This window comes from Nerophis ophidion, linkage group LG05 (assembly GCF_033978795.1).
Source record: "Nerophis ophidion isolate RoL-2023_Sa linkage group LG05, RoL_Noph_v1.0, whole genome shotgun sequence".
In the NCBI taxonomy this organism is placed as follows: domain Eukaryota; kingdom Metazoa; phylum Chordata; class Actinopteri; order Syngnathiformes; family Syngnathidae; genus Nerophis; species Nerophis ophidion.
In genome coordinates, this window is record NC_084615.1 from 13,359,331 (window position 1) to 13,380,634 (window position 21,304).

The window sequence follows — 21,304 nt, forward strand, 5'->3', positions numbered from 1 at the left end:
TAAAATTGCAATTTAGTAAACTAAATTGTGGCATGTGTTGCAATGTTAATATTTCATCATTGATATATAAACTATCAGACTGCGTGGTCGCTAGTAGTGGCTTTCAGTAGGCCTTTAATGCGCCTTTTAGTCGGAAAAATACGGTACTAAGGTAAAAATGTTCACCATCACATGTGGAACTCAGTCACAGTGAATCACGCTGAGCTCTTATAAAATCTTTAAAGTCATCCATTTTTTACCAGCGCCTGTGTGTGTTGCTCACATAAGCGCCTCCATGAATGCACAAACCAAATCCCCTCCATCTAAAAGTCTTGAATAAAACACAGCTTCGTCTCCAGAAGCACAAGTTGGAGAGGTCACGGTTTACAATGAACTTTTGTCCGTTATCAACCTGACTTAAGTACTTTGTGACTGAAGTACTTTGTGGAAGAGAGGGAATTATGAGAATGAAAAAAAATAGCTTAACTTATTGTTCCACTGTGAACACAAGGTCTAATTAATTGACTGATTTTAATTGCCAGGCTTCCTCCTCGGCCCATTTAGAGCCTTCCTTCCAGAAGGTTGTGTGTGGACACAGTTGTAGAAGCAGGTACCGGGAGCTGAAATTGCCAAATGTCTCAGGAGGGAGACTGTTTCATTACGCTGGAAGACTTAGCTCACCTCTGCAGTGACCTCGGCTAACTTTAGTATGCAGAAACTTCTTGCCATTGCTGCAAAATTATGACGATGCCAATTTAAAAAAAAAAATATTTGCAATTAACACCAAATATTTGAGAAGAATTGTAAAAAAAAAAATGTGTAATTGTAGTTACAACTTTCCGGGAAATATCGTGACGAGACGTAAGGAAAACATCTACAAACCCCGTTTCCATATGAGTTGGAAAATTGTGTTCGATGTAAATATAAACAGAATACAATGATTTGCAAATCCTTTTCAACCCATATTCAGTTGAATATGCTACAAAGACAACATATTTGATGTTCAAACTGATAAACATTTTTTTTTGTGCAAATAATCATTAACTTTAGACTTGGATGCCAGCAACACGCGACAAAGAAGTTGGGAAAGGTGGCAATAAACACTGATTAAGTTGAGGAATGCTCATCAAACACTTATTTGGAAAATCCCACAGGTGTGCAGGCTAATTGGGAACAGGTGGGTGCCATGATTGGGTATAAAAACAGCTTCCCAAAACATGCTCAGTCTTTCACAAGAAAGGATGGGGTGAGGTACACCACTTTGTCAACAACTGCATGAGCAAATAGTCAAACAGTTTAAAAACAACCTTTCTCAAAGTGCAATTGCAAGAAATTTAGGGATTTCAACATCTACGCTCCATAATATCATCAAAAGGTTCAGACAATCTGGAGAAATCACTCCACGTAAGCGGCATGGCCAGAAACCAACATTGAATGACCGTGACCTTCGATCCCTCAGGCAGCACTGTATCAAAAACCGACATCAATCTCTAAAGGATATCACCACATGGGCTCAGGAACACTTCAGAAAACCACTGTCACTAAATACAGTTGGTCGCTACAGCTGTAAGAGAAAGTTAAAGCTCTTCTATGCAAAGCGAAAGCCATTTATCAACAACATCCAGAAACGCCGCCCGCTTTTCTAGGCCCGAGATCATCTAAGATGGACTGATGCAAAGTGGAAAAGTGTTCTGTGGTCTGATGTGTCCACATTTGAAATTGATTTTGGAAACATTCGACATCGTGTCATCCGGACCAAAGGGGAAGCGAACCATCCAGACAGTTATCGACGCAAAGTTCAAAAGCCAGCATCTGTGATGGTATGGGGGTGCATTAGTGCCCAAGGCATGGGTAACTTACACATGTGTGAAGGCACCATTAATGCTGAAAGGTACAAAAAGGTTTTGGAACATTATATGTTGCCATCTAAGCGGCGTTTTTTTCATGGACGCCCCTGCTTATTTCAGCAGGACAATGCCAAGCCACATTCAGCACGTGTTACAACAGCTTCATAAAAAAAGGAGTGCGGGTACTTTCCTGACCCGCCTGCAGTCCAGACCTGTCTCCCATGGAAAATGTGTGGCGCATTATGAAGCGTAATATATGACAGCGGAGACCCCGGACTGTTGAACGACTGAAGCTCTACATAAAACAAGAATGGGAAAGAATTCCACTTTCAAAGCTTCAGCGATTAGTTTCCTCAGTTCCCAAACGTTTATTGAGTGTTGTTAAAAGAAAATGTGATGTAACACAGTGGTGAACATGCCCTTTCCCAACTACTTTGGCACATGTTTCAGCCATGAAATTGTAAGTTAATTAATATTTGCAAAAAAAATAAAAAAAGTTTATGAGTTTGAACATCAAATATGTTGTCTTTGTAGCATATTCAATTGAATATGGGTTAAAAATGATTTGCAAATCATTGTATTCCGTTTATATTTACATCTAGCACACGTTCCCAACTCATATGGAAACAGGGTTTGTATAATGATCTCAGCGTCACTGGTGGACAAAATGGGACGGATTTTTGTGATATTATGGAGATGAAAGAAGACTTAAATCTGAAAACATATTTGAGAGTACAAATAAAAATATGGTTATTTAAATTATGTTCACTATATGACAGAAATCATGTAGATTATAGATGATGTAGATACATTAATAACATTTATTGTCATTTCAATACTGTATGCAAGCCTCAAAAAGCACATTACTTATGCAACACCGCTCTATTTTGTCAATTTGTTATCAGTGCCACTTATTATCTACATTCCTGAAGCTTTTAAGATAAAGACAGAATTAGTATTGCAATACTGTTAGGCGACTAAAATGTCAGAGTTATTTGTTGTCGAACCCCAAGATGCAGAGATGGAGGCAGGCATTGGATATGAAGACATTTTTTAATATAAATAATAGAACATGAACAAACAAAAAGCACACAAGTGGGCGGAATAACAAACTAAGGGAGCTAGCACTGGAAGCTAGAAATTAAAAAGATAACTTCATCATGGAAGCTAGAGGATAACAAACAGAAAAACTGGAAATAGCTAATGCTAACAAAAATAGCTTACCGCTACGATGACCAGGACAAGATGTAGCACGACAGGTAATAGCTGAAATGATGCCAGACACGACAGGTAGCAAAGACACAAGAGTGGCATGAGGCAACGACAATACAAATGACAATACAACGATCCAGCAACTGACACAAGACAAAGAGGGTACAAATAGGAGCGGGCTGATTGGCAACAGGTGTGACCAGGTGCCAATCAGCCGCAGCTGAGGAGGAACACAGCACTCAGGGAACAAGACAGGAAGCTGACAAAATAAGAGCACTAGACAGGAACTAAAGACAGGAGATATTAAACACAGAGGAAACAGACAAATGCAGAGGAAAACTAAAACATAGACAAACTGTCAGGGGAAAAGCCTGACATAAAACTTGGTATTAAATATATGTCTGTATTGCGGGATGTGAAGCTTACCACACTGAGCTGACTATGAGGGGTTAAACGGGCTCTACATGTTTTCTCTGCTTTGCTTCCTTCTCCGACTCGAATCTTTGTTTTTCTCCACTGTAGATTGAGGTGGCTCCCCTGTCAGTGAAGTAACCTTTCAAATAAATCAATTGTGTTATTTCCCTGGACAGGTCATACAATCTGTGAAAACACAAGCAGAGAGTCAGCTGCCCTTTAATGTAGGATGCGTACATGCCGCCAGCGTGCAAGTAGTCCCCGTAGCAATAACTTCTTTATGACTTTGGACAGTGAGATTATTCATCGCTAACTACAGCATCCTGGGTGCAAAACTATACAGTGTGCATAAGCAACACAGTGCTTTTTGCAAGAAAATAATTAAAGGCCCACCAACCACGCAGTCTGATAGTTTATATATCAATGATGAAATATTAACATTGCAACACATGCCAATACGGCCTTTTTAGTTCACTAAATTGCAATTTAAAATTTCGCACGGAAGTATCATGCTAAAACGTCGCGGTATGATGACGCGTGCGCGTGACGTCACGCATTGTAGAGGACATTTTGTTCCAGCACCGACCCCAGCTATAAGTCGTCTCTTCTCATCACATATTTCCACAGTATTCTGGACAACTGTGTTGCTGAGTCTTTTGCAATTTGTTCAATGAATAATGGAGACGTCAAAGAAGAAAGCTGTAGGTGGGAAGCGGTGTATTGCGGCCGCCTTTGGCAACACAAACACAGCCGGTGTTTCATTGTTTACATTCCCGGAAGATGACGGTGAAGTTTTACTATGGAACAGAGCGGTCAAGCGAACACGGTTGGATTGGACCACACACACAAAGTACAGTGTATTATGCAGCGATCATTTCGAAAGTTCGTCTTTCATAAAGGGTCCCTTGCCAAGGGCAGAGATGGGCATCGCCACCACCCGTCGACTGGTGCTGAAGAAAGGTGCGGGGCCGACCTTCGGGTTGTACAGGTATGACCATATAATCTCACTAAAACACTAGTAACACAATAAGCAGATAAGGGATTTTCCAGAATTATCCTGGTAAATTTGTCTAATAACATCTGAATCGCTCCTACTGTATTTCCCTAAATTACCGCCGGAGCGCTAATTATTTTAAAACCTCTTCTCACTCCTGCGCTTACCAAAGGCATGTGTTAAAAGAAAGCATGCACTGATTATTTTAACACCTCTTCTGACTCCGGCATTTACCAAAGGTATGCTGTAAAAATTGGAGTGTGATGTAAGCTTGAACCTTAAATCCTGCTGAATAGCTCTTAATATTCTTCCCTTTATGCGATTTCAAATTACCGGTATTGAAATCAGCCTCCTCCATTTCAAAAATGATGACAGGGGAAGTGTCACTCGTGACGTCACGAGTTTGACCCGGGGGTAATACTAAGCATGCGGGCGGCATAGCTCGGTTGGTAGAGTGGCTGTGCCACCAACTTGAGGGTTGCAGGTTCGATTCCCGCTTGTGCCATCCTAGTTACTGCCGTTGTGTCCTTGGGCAAGACGCTTTACCCACCTGCTCCCAGTGCCACCCACACTGGTTTAAATGTAACTTAGATATTGGGTGTCACTATGTAAAAGCGTCACTTGAGAAAAGCGCTATATAAATATAAATTCACTTCACTTCATGCGCATACTATATACCCGGCGGCAATTCAAAGAAGTACGGTAGTTTTTTTGTTTTGTTTTCCTAGTCCTTCACTCTCACTTTCCTCATCCACCAATCTTTCATCCTCGCTCAAATTAATGGGGAAATTGTCGCTTTCTCGGTCCAAATGGCTCTAGCTGCTGGTGGCCATGATTGTAAACAATGTTCAGATGTGAGGAGCTCCACAACCCGTGACGTCACACGCACATCGTCTGCTACTTCCTGCACAGGCAAGGCTTTTTTATTAGCGACCAAAAGTTGCCAACTTTATCGTGGATGTTCTCTACTAAATCCTTTCAGCAAAAATATGGCAATATGTCGAAATGATGAAGTATGACACATAAAATGGACCTACTATCCCCGTTTGAATAAGAACATCTCATTTCAGTAGGCCTTTAAAGGTACGAGTTATACATTGACATGGAGAGAGTCTTTTTCTTTTGCACTTCCCATGAAAGCTTTGTGTTTTATTTATTTATTGTCAAAGAAAAAAGTAGAGTAGTTATATGGGGGGGTTGAGCACGTACATCCACCTCCTGCACCACCCAGACTAGAGTACGATGGTTAATGCAGCACAGGAAGTACACACACGTTGATGGCTCGGGACGGTGCTGAGCGCTGTATACATCCTTTCTCAGCTTAAAAGCTTTGGCGGAAGCATCGACCTTTAAGTAATATGCTCTGATAATTGGTTATTAGCCTCCTGTCTTTTTGATTTTACATTGATTTGATGTAATATTCATAACTGCGGAACTTGATTTCCGGGTGGAAAGGATAAAAGTCTTGATCAGGGGTAGGGCTGGGCGATATATCGATATACTCCATATATCGCGGGTTTGTCTCTGTGCGATATCGAAAATAACTACCGTATTTCCTTGAATTGCCGCCGGGGCGCTAAATAATTTAAAACCTCTTCTCACTCCGGCGTTTACCAAAGGCATGCGGTAAATTTAGGCCTGCGCTTATAGATTTGAGTGTGATGAAAGGATACCATCATGAAAAGCACATTTAATAAAAAAAAAACGTTATTATGGTCTTACCAACAAGCAGCAAGAGTGAGCCGCGATCGTTTATTTTTTCCTCACCTGCACTTTTAACATGGAGGATTACTTATCCAAAATAAAACTGGACTTTCAATCAAAGCAGGAGGTAATAAAGGAAGATCTCCATCGAGACAGAGAGACTTTTAAAACTGAAGAAAGATAAGGAAGACTTCTATAAACAAGTTATCGATGCTTTTGATCAGAAGGAGCTGCGCATGGACTTCATTTATAAGTAAAGGTAAGACCATAATCAATCAATCAATCAATCAATGTTTATTTATATAGCCCCAAATCACAAATGTCTCAAAGGACTGCACAAATCATTACGACTACGACATCCTCAGAAGAACCCACAAAAGGGCAAGGAAAACTCACACCCAGTGGGCAGGGAGAATTCACATCCAGTGGGACGCCAGTGACAATGCTGACTATGAGAAACCTTAGAGAGGACCTCAGATGTGGGCAACCCCCCCCCCCCGCCCCCCTCTAGGGTACCGAAAGCAATGGATGTCGAGCGGGTCTAACATGATACTGTGAAAGTTCAATCCATAGTGGCTCCAACACAGCCGCGAGAGTTCAGTTCAAAGCGGATCCAAGACAGCAGCGAGAGTCCCGTCCACAGGAAACCATCCCAAGCGGAGGCGGATCAGCAGCGTAGAGATGTCCCCGACCGATACACAGGCGAGCGGTCCATCCTGGGTCCCGACGGGCGGTCCATCCTGGGTCTCGACTCTGGACAGCCCGTACTTCATCCATGGTCATTGGACCGGACCCCCTCCCTTGTGGAGGGGGGGACAGAGGAGAAAAAAGAAAAGAAGCGGCAGATCAACTGGTCTAAAGAGGAGGTCTATTCAAAGCCTAGAGTATACAGATGAGTTTTAAGGTGAGACTTAAATGCTTCTATAGTAACATTTTTTTTTTATTAACCGGGCTTTTCATGATGGTATTCTTACATCACACTCAAATTTATAAGGGCAGGCCTAAATGTACCGCATGCCTTTGGTAAACGCAGGAGTGAGAAGAAGTTTTAAATTAATTAGCGCCCCGGTGGCAATTCAAGGAAAAACAGTATTTTTTTTTTTAATGGCTGGCTGGCGATGGACTGACACGCCCTCCACCATCCACCGTTCTCTCGCCATCCACGTAATGGCCACCCCTGGTCTGGATACTGCACACGTTGAAACCAATGAAGGTCCGATGCTTTGTATGTGCAGCGGTTTTCCAGCTTTGTTAGCACACTGGTGCAGCGTGCGGGTGGTGTGACTGTCCACTGTCCCAAGTGAGGCTACATTTTCTGCTCGGACAGGCGTGATGGGGGGGGGGGGGGGGGGGGGTCTGTATGCCATCAAACACAGCAGTGTTACTCCTGGCACTTTTCCACACTGTGACCTTCAGTCCGGCCTTCTAAAGTACGTACCGTATACTGCGGACGCCCAATCATTCATAGTCGGATGCTTATTGTGCAGATTCTGCAGGGTTTTTCTTCAAGGGTATTTACCGGCCATCACAGGGGTCTTTAGACGACATATTCTCCTTTTCCATTGTCTCTTACGATATTGACATCCCAGCAATAATTCAAAGTCTCTAACTGTATCATTGTTAGAGTAACAACTCTTATGCTTAAAGGCTGTTGCTATAGTTATCATCAATTGTGCTGAAGTTGGACTTTTCTGTCCGTGCAAAGTGTTTGTGTCCGTGACGCAGACAGAGCAGAGACAGGGCGATATCACGAGGGTCAGCACATTTGCATTTCATGAATAGTCATATATTATGTCTAACTGGGGCTCCTGAGATTATCCTCTTCCTTTCAGCAGCAGCCTAAGTGATATAACCAGGGACCTCTCAAATAAATAGGTGGGGCACGTGGGCTGGAGTTTAGAGCGTAGGTTGGATATGTAACTAGAGTACAGCCCAAACATTTCTCCTCATATAGCCAAATTTAACTCTGTTTCTGCATGATTCCTTGCTTCTCGTCTGCTTAATAGACGTCATCAGTGTTTGAACCTGACAATCATGCACAAATTTGATTTTTGTTCTTTCCTCAAAACCATTTTGAAGGACAACCAATGCGATTTTTCCCCCCCTTTGTTATTTTACCAATCAGCAACATCTGCTGCATCTTTAAGATCACTATCAATCAATCAATCAATGTTTACTTACTACTAACTTTACTACCATGAATTGATTAACGTGGACCCCGAATTAAACAAGTTGAAAAACTTATTGGGGTGTTAACATTTAGTGGTCAATTGTACGAAATATGCTCTGAACTGTGCAATCTACTAATAAAAGTTTCAATGAATCAATCAAACTTGTATAGTCCTGAATCACGAGTGTCTCAAAGGGCTGCACAAGCCACAAGGACATCTTATGGTACCGTATTGACACAAGGGTTGTAAAGTTTTATCATTTTAATCAATTAAAGAAAACAAGTTTTGATTTATATTCTATTGCTTTAAATAAATCTGCAGCTATCAATTATTTTAGTTATCAATTAATTTATTAATGAGTTTGTGCGATTAATAGAGTAATTGCACGAAACACACTTTTTAGCCTGAATGTGTATTTTTAGGAAAATACCATATTTTTCGGACTACAAGGCGCACTTAAAATCCTTTAATTTTCTCAAAACTCGACAGTGCGCCTTATAAACTGGTGCACCTAATGTACGGCATAATTGTTGTTGTGCTTACCGACCTCGAAGCTTTTTTATTTGGTACATGGTGAAATTAAATGAAATTAAATCTTAAACAAGTTGAAAAACTTATTGGGGTGTTACCATTTAGTGGTCAATTGTACGGAATATGTACTGTACTGTGCAATCTACTAATAAAAGTTTAAATCAATCAATGATAAGTGTGACCAGTAGATGGCAGTCACAATTACTTCATCTACAAACCCCATTTCCATATGAGTTGGGAAATTGTGTTGGATGTAAATATAAACAGAATACAATGATTTGCAAATCCTTTTCAACACATATTCAGTTGAATATGCTACAAAGACAAGATATTTGATGTTCAAACGCATAAACTTTATTTTTGTTTGCAAATTATAATTAACTTACAATTTCATGGCTGCAACACGTGCCAAAGTAGTTGGGAAAGGGCATGTTCACGACTGTGTTACATCACCTTTTCTTTTAACAACACTCAATAAACGTTTGGGAACTGAGGAAACTAATTGTTGAAGCTTTGAAAGTGGAATTCTTTCCCATTCTTGTTTTTTGTAGAGCTTCAGTCGTTCAACAGTCCGGGGTCTCCGCTGTCGTATTTTACGCTTAATAATGCGCCACACATTTTCCATGGGGGACAGGTCTGGACTGCAGGCGGGCAAGGAAAATACCCACACTCTTTTTTTACGAAGCCACGCTGTTGTAACACGTGCTGAATGTGGCTTGGCATTGTCTTGCTGAAATAAGCAGGGGCGTCCATGAAAAAGACGCCGCTTAGATGGCAACATATAATGTTCCAAAACCTGTATGTACCTTTTCAGCACTAATGGTGCCTTCACGGATGTTTAAGTTACCCATGCACCCCCATACCATCACAGATGCTGGCTTTTGAACTTTGCGTCGACAACAGTCTGGATGGTTCCCTTCCCCTTTGGTCCGGATGACACGATGTCGAATATTTCCAAAAACAATTTGAAATGTGGACTCGTTAGACCACAGAACACTTTTCCACTTTGCATCAGTCCATCTTAGATGATCTCGGGCCCAGAGAAGCCGGCGGCGTTTCTGGATGTTGTTGATAAATGGCTTTCGCTTTGCATAGGCGAGCTTTAACTTGCACTTACAGATGTAGCGATGAACTGTATTTGGTGACAGTGGTTTTCTGAAGTGTTCCTGAGCCCATGTGGTGATATCCTTTAGAGATTGATGTCGGTTTTTGATACAGTGCCGTCTGAGGGATCGATGTTGGTTTCCGGCCATGCCGCTTACGTGGAGTGATTTCTCCAGATTGTCTGAACCTTTTGATGATATTATGGAGCGTAGATGTTGAAATCCCTAAATTTCTTGCAATTGCACTTTGAGAAACGTTGTTCTTAAAACTGTTTGACTATTTGCTCACGCAGTTGTGGACAAAGGGGTGTACCTCGCTCCATCCTTTCTTGTGAAAGACTGAGCATTTTTGGGGAAGCTGTTTTTATACCCAATCATGGGCACCCACCTGTTCCCAATTAGCCTGCACACCTGTGGGATGTTCCAAAATAAGTGTTTGATGAGCATTCCTCAACTTTATCAGTATTTATTGCCACCTTTCCCAACTTCTTTGTCACGTGTTGCTGGCATCAAATTGTAAAGTTAATGATTATATGCAAAAAATAAAATTATGAGTTTGAACATCAAATATGTTGTCTTTGTAGCATATTCAACTGAATATGGGTTGAAAAGGATTTGAAAATCATTGTATTCCGTTTATATTTACATCTAACATGATTTTCCAACTCATATGGAAACGGGGTTTGTATGTTTTTTTACAGCGCTTTGTGATTTTATCTGTTCAATAAATCCTCTCCAACGTCGCAACACGTTCCCGACCGTCTTAATTCAGTTCTAACTCTTCTCATTTCTTACCTCAGGTTGTTTTGCGTCCAAGCAGAGGACCGATTATTCCGCAAGTTATTCCGAAGGTACAACCAGTTCATCCGACCAGTGGAGAATGTGTCTGATCCCGTCACCGTGGAATTTGAGGTGTCCATATCTCAACTGGTCAAAGTGGTAAGAACCTAATTGTTTCTGAACGACGACAACGAGGCTTTCGTAAGGTTTTGGTGACAAATGTTCCCTGTCCGTCCCTGCAGGATGAGGTGAATCAAATCATGGAAACTAATCTGTGGCTGAGACATGTATGTTACCTTCAATGTCACCTCTCAATCAACCACTTGAAGGAAAACATGCATTTATTTGGCTGCTTTCTGCTTCTAGGTGTGGAACGACTACAAGCTGCGATGGGCCCCCGTGGAATATGATGGAATCGAGTTCATCCGAGTTCCATCCAATAAGATTTGGAGGCCTGACATCGTTTTGTACAAATAAGTAGTGTACGAGTCATCAGGTTGGAGGTGTTCAAGACAATGTGTCAAAGCTAGCAACCAGCCACAATTAAGTGTATTCCCGGGGGCAGAGCACCTGACATTGAAGCTAATCTTAGGGAGCTAACTCGCAACAGGTCTAGTAAGCACGTACGGCAGGCTAACTGCACCACTAGTTATGCGAATATAGTAATACACGTTGGCTCCAATGACGTTAGGATGAGACAATCAGAGATATTACAAAGAGAAACATAGCCAGGGCTTGTAATCTCGCCAGAAGATGTCCAGGCATCGAGTAATTGTCTCTGGCCCCCTGCCTGGGAGAGGCAATGATGAGAGATATAGCAGATTAGTCTCTCTTAACAGGTGGCTGGATAGCTTCTGCAGACAACAGGGATTTACGTTTATTGATAATTGGCCCTCTTTCTGGGGCAAACCTGGCTTGCTGAGGAGAGACGGCCTTCACCCTAACCAGGAAGGCGCTATCCTCTTGTCTCGGAACATAGACTTCGCATTGAGCCACATTTTGACTAACTGCACTAGAGCAAGGCCCGGTCACAGGCAATTACAGAGCCTGCTAGCCTGGGTATGGAGTCAGTTAAGTTAGAGCTAGCCAGCGCCAGGCTGGATGATCCCTGTACACATAGCAATTTTCGTAGAATAATACACAACTCACAAAATGTTTTTTCTACTGTGTCTATGATTTCGTCAGAGTAGACATGCGTTCTACTGAGGTGGCAAATTATGATGCGTTCAGTTTATCGCAGCGCCAAGTAGACAATCTGAAAATTCCCGTCATATCAATTCCTAGATATGGTCGTAATTATTTTAAGTACACTGCGCATAATAAACGCAACATTATTAATATTGCTACTACGGATAATTTTATCAACAACTCCTTAAAACAGCCCACTACCTATAATATGGGCTTTCTAAACATCAGATCTTTGTCTCCCAAAACGTTATTAGTCAATGAGGTCATTAGAGACAACAACCTTAACGTCATCGGTCTTAGCGAAACCTGGCTTAAACCAGACGACTTTTTTGCGATAAATGAGGCATCCCCTCCTAACTATACGAATGCGCATATTGCCCGTCACCTCAAAAGGGGAGGGGGTGTCGCACTAATATACAACGAAAACTTTAACTTTAGTCCTAACTTAAATAATAAATATAAATCGTTTGAGGTGCTTTCTATGAAGTCTGCACACCTCTGCCTTGTGCCTGGCCGTTATCTACCGCCCCCCAGGGCCCTATTCGGACTTTATTAGTGAATTCTCAGAGTTTGTTGCTGATCTAGTGATGCACGCCGATAATATAATTATAATGGGGGACTTTAATATCCATATGAATACCCCATTGGACCCACCGTGCGTGGCGCTCCAGACTATAATTGATAGCTGTGGTCTTACACAAATAATAAATGAACCGACGCATCGCAGCGGTAATACGATAGACCTAGTGCTTGTCAGAGGTATCACCGTCTCCAAAGTTATGATACTCCCGTATACTAAAGTAATGTCCGATCATTACCTTATAAAATTCGAAGTTCAGACTCATGTTCGGCAAGCTAATAATAATAATAACTGCTATAGCAGCCGCAACATTAATGCTGCCACAACGACGACTCTTGCGAACCTACTGCCCTCGGTAATGGCACCGTTCCCAAAGTATGTGGGCTCTATTGATAACCTCACTAACAACTTTAACAACGCCCTGCGCGAAACCATTGATAGTATAGCACCGCTGAAGTTAAAAAAGGCTCCAAAAAGGCGTACGCCATGGTTTACTGAAGAAACTAAAGCTCAGAAATTATTATGTAGAAAGCTGGAACGCAAATGGCGCACGACTAAACTTGAGGTGCACCATCAAGCATGGAGTGATAGTTTAATAACTTATAAACGCATGCTTACCTTAGCTAAAACTAATTATTACTCAAATCTCATCCGCATTAATAAAAACGATCCAAAATTTTTGTTTAGTACAGTAGCATCGCTAACCCAACAAGGGACTCCTTCCAGTAGCTCCACCCATTCGGCAGATGACTTTATGAAGTTCTTTAATAAGAAAATTGAACTTATTAGAAAGGAGATAAAAGACAATGCGTCCCAGCTACAACGGGGTTATAGTAACACAGATACGATTGTATATACGGCGGATACTGCAAATATCCAAAATAGTTTCTCTCGTTTTGATGAAATAACATTAGAAGGATTGTTACAACGTGTAAATGGAATAAAACAAACAACATGTTTACTTGACCCACTTCCTGGGAAACTTATCAAGGAGCTTTTTGTATTATTAGGTCCATCAGTGCTAAATATTATAAACTTATCACTTTCCTCGGGCACTGTTCCCGTTGCATTCAAAAAAGCGGTTATTCATCCTCTCCTTAAAAGACCTAACCTCGATCCAGACCTCATGGTAAACTACCGACCGGTGTCTCACCTTCCCTTTATTTCGAAAATCCTCGAAAAAATTGTTGCAGAGCAGCTAAATGAGCACTTAGCGTTTAACAATCTATGTGAAACCTTTCAATCCGGTTTCAGGGCAAATCACTCGACTGAGACAGCCCTCGCAAAACTGACTAATGATCTATTACTAACGATGGACTCTGATGCGTCATCTATGTTGCTGCTCCTCGATCTTAGCGCTGCTTTCGATACCGTCGATCATAATATTTTATTAGAACGTATCAAAATACGAATTGGTATTTCAGACTCAGCCCTGTCATGGTTTAACTCTTATCTTACTGATAGGATGCAGTGCGTCTCCTATAACAGTGTGACCTCGGACTATGTTAAGGTAACGTGTGGAGTTCCCCAGGGTTCGGTCCTTGGCCCTGTACTCTTCAGCATCTACATGCTGCCGCTGGGTGACATCATACGCAAATACGGTATTAGCTTTCACTGTTATGCTGATGACACCCAACTCTACATGCCCCTAAAGCTGACCAACACGCCGGACTGTAGTCAGTTGGAAGCGTGTCTTAATGAAATTAAACAATGGATGTCCGCTAACTTTTTGCAACTTAATGCCAAAAAAACGGAAATGCTGATTATCGGTCCTGCTAGACACCGACCTCTATTTAATAATACAACTTTAACATTTGACAACCAAATAATAAAACAAGGTGACTCTGTAAAAAATCTGGGTATTATCTTCGACCCAACTCTCTCCTTTGAGTCACACATTAAAAGCGTTACTAAAACGGCCTTCTTTCATCTCCGTAATATCGCTAAAATTCGCTCCATTTTGTCCACTAAAGACGCCGAGATCATTATCCATGCGTTTGTTACGTCTCGTCTCGATTACTGTAACGTATTATTTTCGGGTCTCCCCATGTCTAGCATTAAAAGATTACAGTTGGTACAAAATGCGGCTGCTAGACTTTTGACAAGAACAAGAAAGTTTGATCATATTACGCCTGTACTGGCTCACCTGCACTGGCTTCCTGTGCACTTAAGGATGTGACTTTAAGGTTTTACTACTACGTATAAAATACTACACGGTCTAGCTCCAGCCTATCTTGCCGATTGTATTGTACCGTATGTCCCGGCAAGAAATCTGCGTTCAAAGACTCCGGCTTATTAGTGATTCCTAGAGCTCAAAAAAAGTCTGCGGGCTATAGAGCGTTTTCCGTTCGGGCTCCAGTACTCCTGGAATGCCCTCCCGGTAACAGTTTCGAGATGCTACCTCAGTAGAAGCATTTAAGTCTCATCTTAAAACTCATCTGTATACTCTAGCCTTTAAATAGACCTCCTTTTTAGACCAGTTGATCTGCCGCTTCTTTTCTTTCTCCTATGTCCCCCCCTCCCTTGTGGAGGGGGTCCGGTCCGATGACCATGGATGAAGTACTGACTGTCCAGAGTCGAGACCCAGGATGGACCGCTCGTCGGGACCCAGGATGGACCGCTCGCCTGTATCGGTTGGGGACATCTCTACGCTGCTGATCCGCTTGAGATTGGTTTCCTGTGGACGGGACTCTCACTGCTGTCTTGGAGCCACTATGGATTGAACTTTCACAGTATCATGTTAGACCCGCTCGACATCCATTGCTTTCGGTCCCCTAGAGGGGGGGGGTTGCCCACATCTGAGGTCCTCTCCAAGGTTTCTCATAGTCAGCATTGTCGCTGGCGTCCCACTGAATGTGAATTCTCCCTGCCCACTGGGTGTGAGTTTTCCTTGCCCTTTTGTGGGTTCTTCCGAGGATGTTGTAGTCGTAATGATTTGTGCAGTCCTTTGAGACATTTGTGATTTGGGGCTATATAAATAAACATTGATTGATTGATTGATTGAAAGAGTCCTTCTGCTCAGGTTCAAACACCGAAACTATCTGTTAGACAAGACACGAAGAAGGAATCAGGCAGGGACAGAGTTGAATTTTGCTCATGAGGAGAGACGTATAGGGCTGTACACTTAGTTACAGTTCCACCCTACGCTCTAAGGTACAGTCCCACGTGCTCCTCTATTTATTGGGCTGTACACTCAGTTACAGTTCCACCCTACGCTCTAAGGTACAGTCCATGTGCTCCTCTATTTATTGGGCTGTACACTCAGTTACAGTTCCACCCTACGCTCTAAGGCAGTGGTTCTCAACCTTTTTTCAGTGATGTACCCCCTGTGAACAAATTTTTAATTCAAGTACCCCCTAAATCAGAGCAAAACATTGTTGGTGAAAAAAACAGATAAAGAAGTAAAATACAGCACTAAGTCATCAGTTTCTGGTTTATTAAATTGTGTAACAGTGCAAAATATTGCTCATTTGTAGTGGTCTTTCTTGAACTATTTGGAAAAAAAGATATAAAAATAACTAAAAACTTGTTGAAAAATAAACAAGTGATTCAATTCTAATAAAAATTTCTACACATAGAAGTAATCATCAACTTAAAGTGCCCTCTTTGGGATTGTAATAGAGATCCATCTGGATTCATCAACTTCATTCTAAACATTTCTTCACAAAAAAAAATAAATCTTTAACATCAATATTTATGGAACATGTCCACAAAAAAATCTAGTTTGTCGAGACTGAATATTGCATTCTTGCATTTCTTTTCACAGCTTATGAACTGTCGCGCGTGCAACATCATACGCTCTTGCGGAGCAGAGAGGTAGCGGCATGGAAACGTTAGCTGTGATGCTAGCGGAGCGGTGCGAGTGGTAATACGAGAGAAAGAAGGTGCCAATCTTGGTAACAAAAGAAGGAAGAATAATTCCAAGAAAAACAGCAGGGAGTCCATCGTCTGGCGGTGGTTTGAAGAAGGTGCGCTTGTTTTACGTCTCTGTGAGAAGGAGAGACAAGAAAGCACCAGGTCGCCCGTAAGACCAGATGAGTCGCCCGCTGGCCTGTTCTAAAATAGCTCAAATAGCAGCACTTACCAGTGAGCTGCCTCTATTTTTTAATTGTATTTATTTACTAGCAAGCTGGTCTCGCTTTGCTGGACATTTTTAATTCTAAAGAGACAAAACTCAAATAGAATTTGACAATCCGAGAAAATATTTTAAAGACTTGGTCTGCACTTGTTAAATAAATTCATTTATTTTTTACTTTGCTTCTTATAACTTTCAGAAAGACCATTTTAGAGATAAAATACAACCTTGAAAAGGATTTTAGGATTTTTAAACAACATACACCTTTTTACCTTTTAAATTCCTTCCTGCTCTTTCCTGACAATTTAAGTCAATGTTCAAGTAAATGTATTTTTTTTATTGTAAAGAAATAATAAATACATTTTAATTTAATTCTTCATTTTAGCTTCTGTTTTTTCGACAAAGAACATTTGTGAAATATTTCTTCAAACTTATCATGATTGAAATTCCAAAAAATATTCTGGTAAATCTATAAAATCTGTAAATCAAATTTAAATCTTATTTCAAAGTCTTTGAATTTCTTTTTTTTTTTTAATCTGGAAAATCTAGAAGAAATAATGATTTGTCTTTGTTAGAAATATAGCTTGGTCCAATTTGTTATATTTTCTAACAAAGTGCAGATTGGATTTTAACCTATTTAAAACATTCTAAAATTAATCTAAATCAGGAAAAATTACTAATGATGTTCCATAATTTTTTATTTTTTTATTTTTCAAAAAGATTCGAATTAGCTAGTTTTTCTCTTCTTTTTTTTCGGTTGAATTTTGAATTATAAAGAGTCGAAATTGAAGATAAACTATGTTTCAAAATTTAATTTTCATTTTTTTCATGTTTCTCCTCTTTTAACCGTTCAATTAAGTGTCTTTTTAATCATTTATTCCCTACAAAAAACTTTCCATAAAAGCAAAAAAAAAATGTACGACGGAATGACAGACAGAAATACCCATTTTTTTTATATATATATATATATTTATTTATTAAAGGCAAATTGAGCAAATTGGCTATTTCTGGCAATTTATTTAAGTGTGTATCAAACTGGTAGCCTTGGCATTAATCAATACCCAAGAAGTAGCTCTTGGTTCCAAAAAGGTTGGTGACCCCTGCTGTAGTGTAATGCAACTGTGTGAGAACATATACTCCAATATCACCAGATAGTCATTTTCTGTATCGCACAGAGACAAACCCGCGATATATGGAGTATATTCCATATATCCCCCAGCCCGACCGACAATAATATTGTTTATTGGCAATGATTTGTGGGAGAAGCCCTACAGGCCTACAGATCTAACTTTCTTTTCTTTTCCATGATGGTGATATTAATAAACTGCTGATTGTCCTATTTAAAATGACATTTGAAATGACATTTCGGGGGAATATTTTCTCCTAGTGCCGTGGGGGACTTTCTAGTGGAGGACAAGACCAAGGCTCTGCTGAAGTTCGATGGCACCATCACTTGGGTTCCTCCGGCTATTTTCAAGTCCTCCTGCCCCATGGACATCACCTACTTCCCCTTTGACTACCAGAACTGCTCCATGAAGTTCGGCTCCTGACCTACGACAAGGCCCAAGGTAAGACGGCCAAACATGACATGTATCGTATCTGTTTAAAACAGGGGTGGCCATTACGTGGAAGGCGAGCTCGCGGTGGATGGTGGAGGGTGTCAGTCCATTGCCAGCCAGGCATTAAAAAAATTGACCCAAAAATTAACGATCGTCAATCTTCACTTTCATCACTCGATTGAAGGCACCCGAGGGTCTAGTGCAGGGGTGTCCAAAGTGTGGCCTGGGGGCCATTTGCGGCCCACAGCACATCATTCGAAAAATACTAAGATATATATATATATATATATATATATATATATATTTTTTTTTTTTAATATTAAAAAGTGAAATAAAAGAGCAAATAGGTGAAATGCAGCGAGAAAAAAAAACAAAAAAAACACAATTTTTAAAATAATTTCTCAAAAAATAATAAGTTGACAAGTCTCTGCAGCATCGCGTGGACATCGGGGGCGGTACCTCTGGATTGGCAGACCGGGGTGGTGGTTCCTCTCTTTAAGAAGGGGGACCGGAGGGTGTGTTCCAACTATCGTGGGATCACACTCCTCAGCCTTCCCGGTAGGGTTTGTTCGGGTGTACTGGAGAGGAGGCTGCGCCGGATAGTCGAGCCTCGGATTCGGGAGGAGCAGTGTGGTTTTCGTCCTGGTCGTGGAACTGTGGACTAGCTCTGTACTCCCGGCAGGGTTCTTGAGGGTGCATGGGAGTTTGCCCAACCAGTCTACATGTGCTTTGTGGACTTGGAGAAAGCATTCGATCGTGTCCCTCGGGAAGTCCTGTGGGGAGTGCTCAGAGAGTATGGGGTATCGGACTGTCTGATTGTGGCGGTCCGCTCCCTGTATGATCAGTGCCAGAGCTTGGTCCGCATTGCCGGCAGTAAGTCAAACACATTTCCAGTGAGTGTTGGACTCTGCCAAGGCTGTCCTTTGTCACCCATTCTGTTCATAACTTTTATGGACAGAATTTGTAGGCGCAGTCAAGGCGTTGAGGGGTTCCGGTTTGGTGACCGCAGGATTGGGTCTCTGCTGTTTGCAGATGATGTGGTCCTGATGGCTTCATCTGACCGGGATCTTCAGCTCTCACTGGATCGGTTTGCAGCCGAGTGTGAAGCGACCGGAATGAGAATCAGCACCTCCAAGTCCGAGTCCATGGTTCTCGCCCGGAAAAGGGTGGAGTGCCATCTCCGGGTTGGGGAGGAGACCCTGCCCCAAGTGGAAGAGTTCAAGTACCTAGGAGTCTTGTTCACGAGTGAGGGAATAGTGGACGTTGTAATGCGGACGTTGTACCGATCCGTTGTGGTGAAGAAGGAGCTGAGCCGGAAGGCAAAGCTCTCAATTTACCGGTCAATCTACGTTCCCATCCTCACCTATGGTCATGAGCTTTGGGTCATGACCGAAAGGATAAGATCACGGGTACAAGCGGCCGAAATGAGTTTCCTCCGCCGTGTGGCGGGTCTCTCCCTTAGAGATAGGGTGAGAAACTCTGCCATCCAGGAGGAGCTCAAAGTAAAGCCGCTGCTCCTCCACATCGAGAGGAGCCAGATGAGGTGGTTCGGGCATCTGGTCAGGAGGCCACCCGAACGCCTCCCTACGGAGGTGTTTAGGGCACGTCCAGCTGGTAGGAGGCCACGGGGAAGACCCAGGACACGTTGGGAAGACTATGTCTCCCGGCTGGCCTGGGAACGCCTCGGGATCCCACGGGAAGAGCTAGACGAAGTGGCTGGAGAGAGGGAAGTCTGGGCTTCCCTGCTTAGGCTGCTGCCCCCGCGACACAACTTCGGATAAGCGGAAGATGATGGATGGTGCAGAAAAAAGACCATCTATTTTTTTAACCGATTTCCGAACTCTAAATGGGTGAATTTTGGCGAATTAAACGCCTTTCTGTTTATCGCGCTGGAAGCGATGACGTCAGAATGTGACGTCGCCGAGGTAACACACCCGCCCTTTTCATTTTCAACACATTACAAACACCGGGTCTCAGCTCTGTTATTTTCCGTTTTTTTGACTATTTTTTGGAACCTTGGAGACATCATGCCTCGTCGGTGTGTCGTCGGAGGGTGTAACGACACTAACAGGGAGGGATTCAAGTTGCACCACTGGCCCGAAGATGCCAAAGTGTCTGCCGCCAGACCCCCATTGAATGTGCCAGAGTGTCTCCACAGTTGACCGGCGATGCTAAAGCAGACATGGCACAGAGATGTATGGATAACCTGCAGATGCATTTGCAACGATAGTCAACGAAATCACAAAGGTGAGTTTTGTTGATGTTGACTGCCAGCTAATCGATGCTAACATGTTACGCTAATCGATGCTAACATGCTATTTACCGGCAGTGCTAAAGCAGACATGGCACAGAGATGTATGGATAACCTGTAGATGCATTTGCAACTGTATTACGTTTCCTCCCACCCACATTTAATGCGAAAAAAACACTTACCAATCGACGGATTTAAGTTGCTCCAGTGCCAAAAGATGCGAAAGTCCTGATCGTTTGGTCCGCACATTTTACCGGCGATGCTAACGCAGCTATTCGGCCATGCTATGGCTATGAATAGCGTCAATAGCTATTCGTTCAATAGCTTCAGTTTCTTCTTCAATACTTTCATACTCCAACCATCTGTTTTGATACATGCGTCTAATCGCTTAAGTCGCTGAAATCCGAGTTTGAATCCGAGCTAATGTCGCTATATCTTGCTGTGGTATTCCCATTGTTTGTTTACATTGGCAGCACTGTGTGACGTCACAGGGAAATGGCCAGTGTCTTCGCAGAGAGCGAAAATAAGACACTTTAAAACTTTATTTAGGGATATTCCGAGACCGGTAAAATTTTGCAAAAAACTTCAAAAAATACAACAAGCCACTGGGGACTGATTTTTATTGTTTTTAACCCTTTTGAAATTGTGATAATGTTCCCCTTTAAGGACAAAAAGGACATAAATACAACAAACATAAAAACATGAAAAATATAAAAATTAGAAGAAAAAAAATTCCATACTAATTATATACTTATACTAATTATCCTATTGTTTGTTATTATTGATATACTAAACCAATTACAATATATTATTTGAAGCTGATATAGAGATTTAAGTGTTGAATGAAAAATTTAAAAAATTTAAAAAAGCATGACCTTTTTATGAGTGGGGCACTTTTGGATCCCTAAGGATTTTA

The 21,304-nt window shown here is 41.8% G+C and overlaps 1 protein-coding gene across 1 annotated transcript in view; it reads left to right on the forward strand.

Moving 5' to 3' along the window:
- Positions 1–21,304, forward strand: part of LOC133552460 (neuronal acetylcholine receptor subunit alpha-3-like) — a 70,748-nt gene that overhangs the window by 36,318 nt on the left and 13,126 nt on the right. Inside the window, 6 exon segments of the mRNA XM_061899655.1 lie at positions 10,756–10,894; positions 10,978–11,022; positions 11,102–11,208; positions 17,963–18,123; positions 18,126–18,146; positions 18,191–18,210. Of these exon segments, the coding sequence (XP_061755639.1) occupies positions 10,756–10,894; positions 10,978–11,022; positions 11,102–11,208; positions 17,963–18,123; positions 18,126–18,146; positions 18,191–18,210 (493 nt within the window).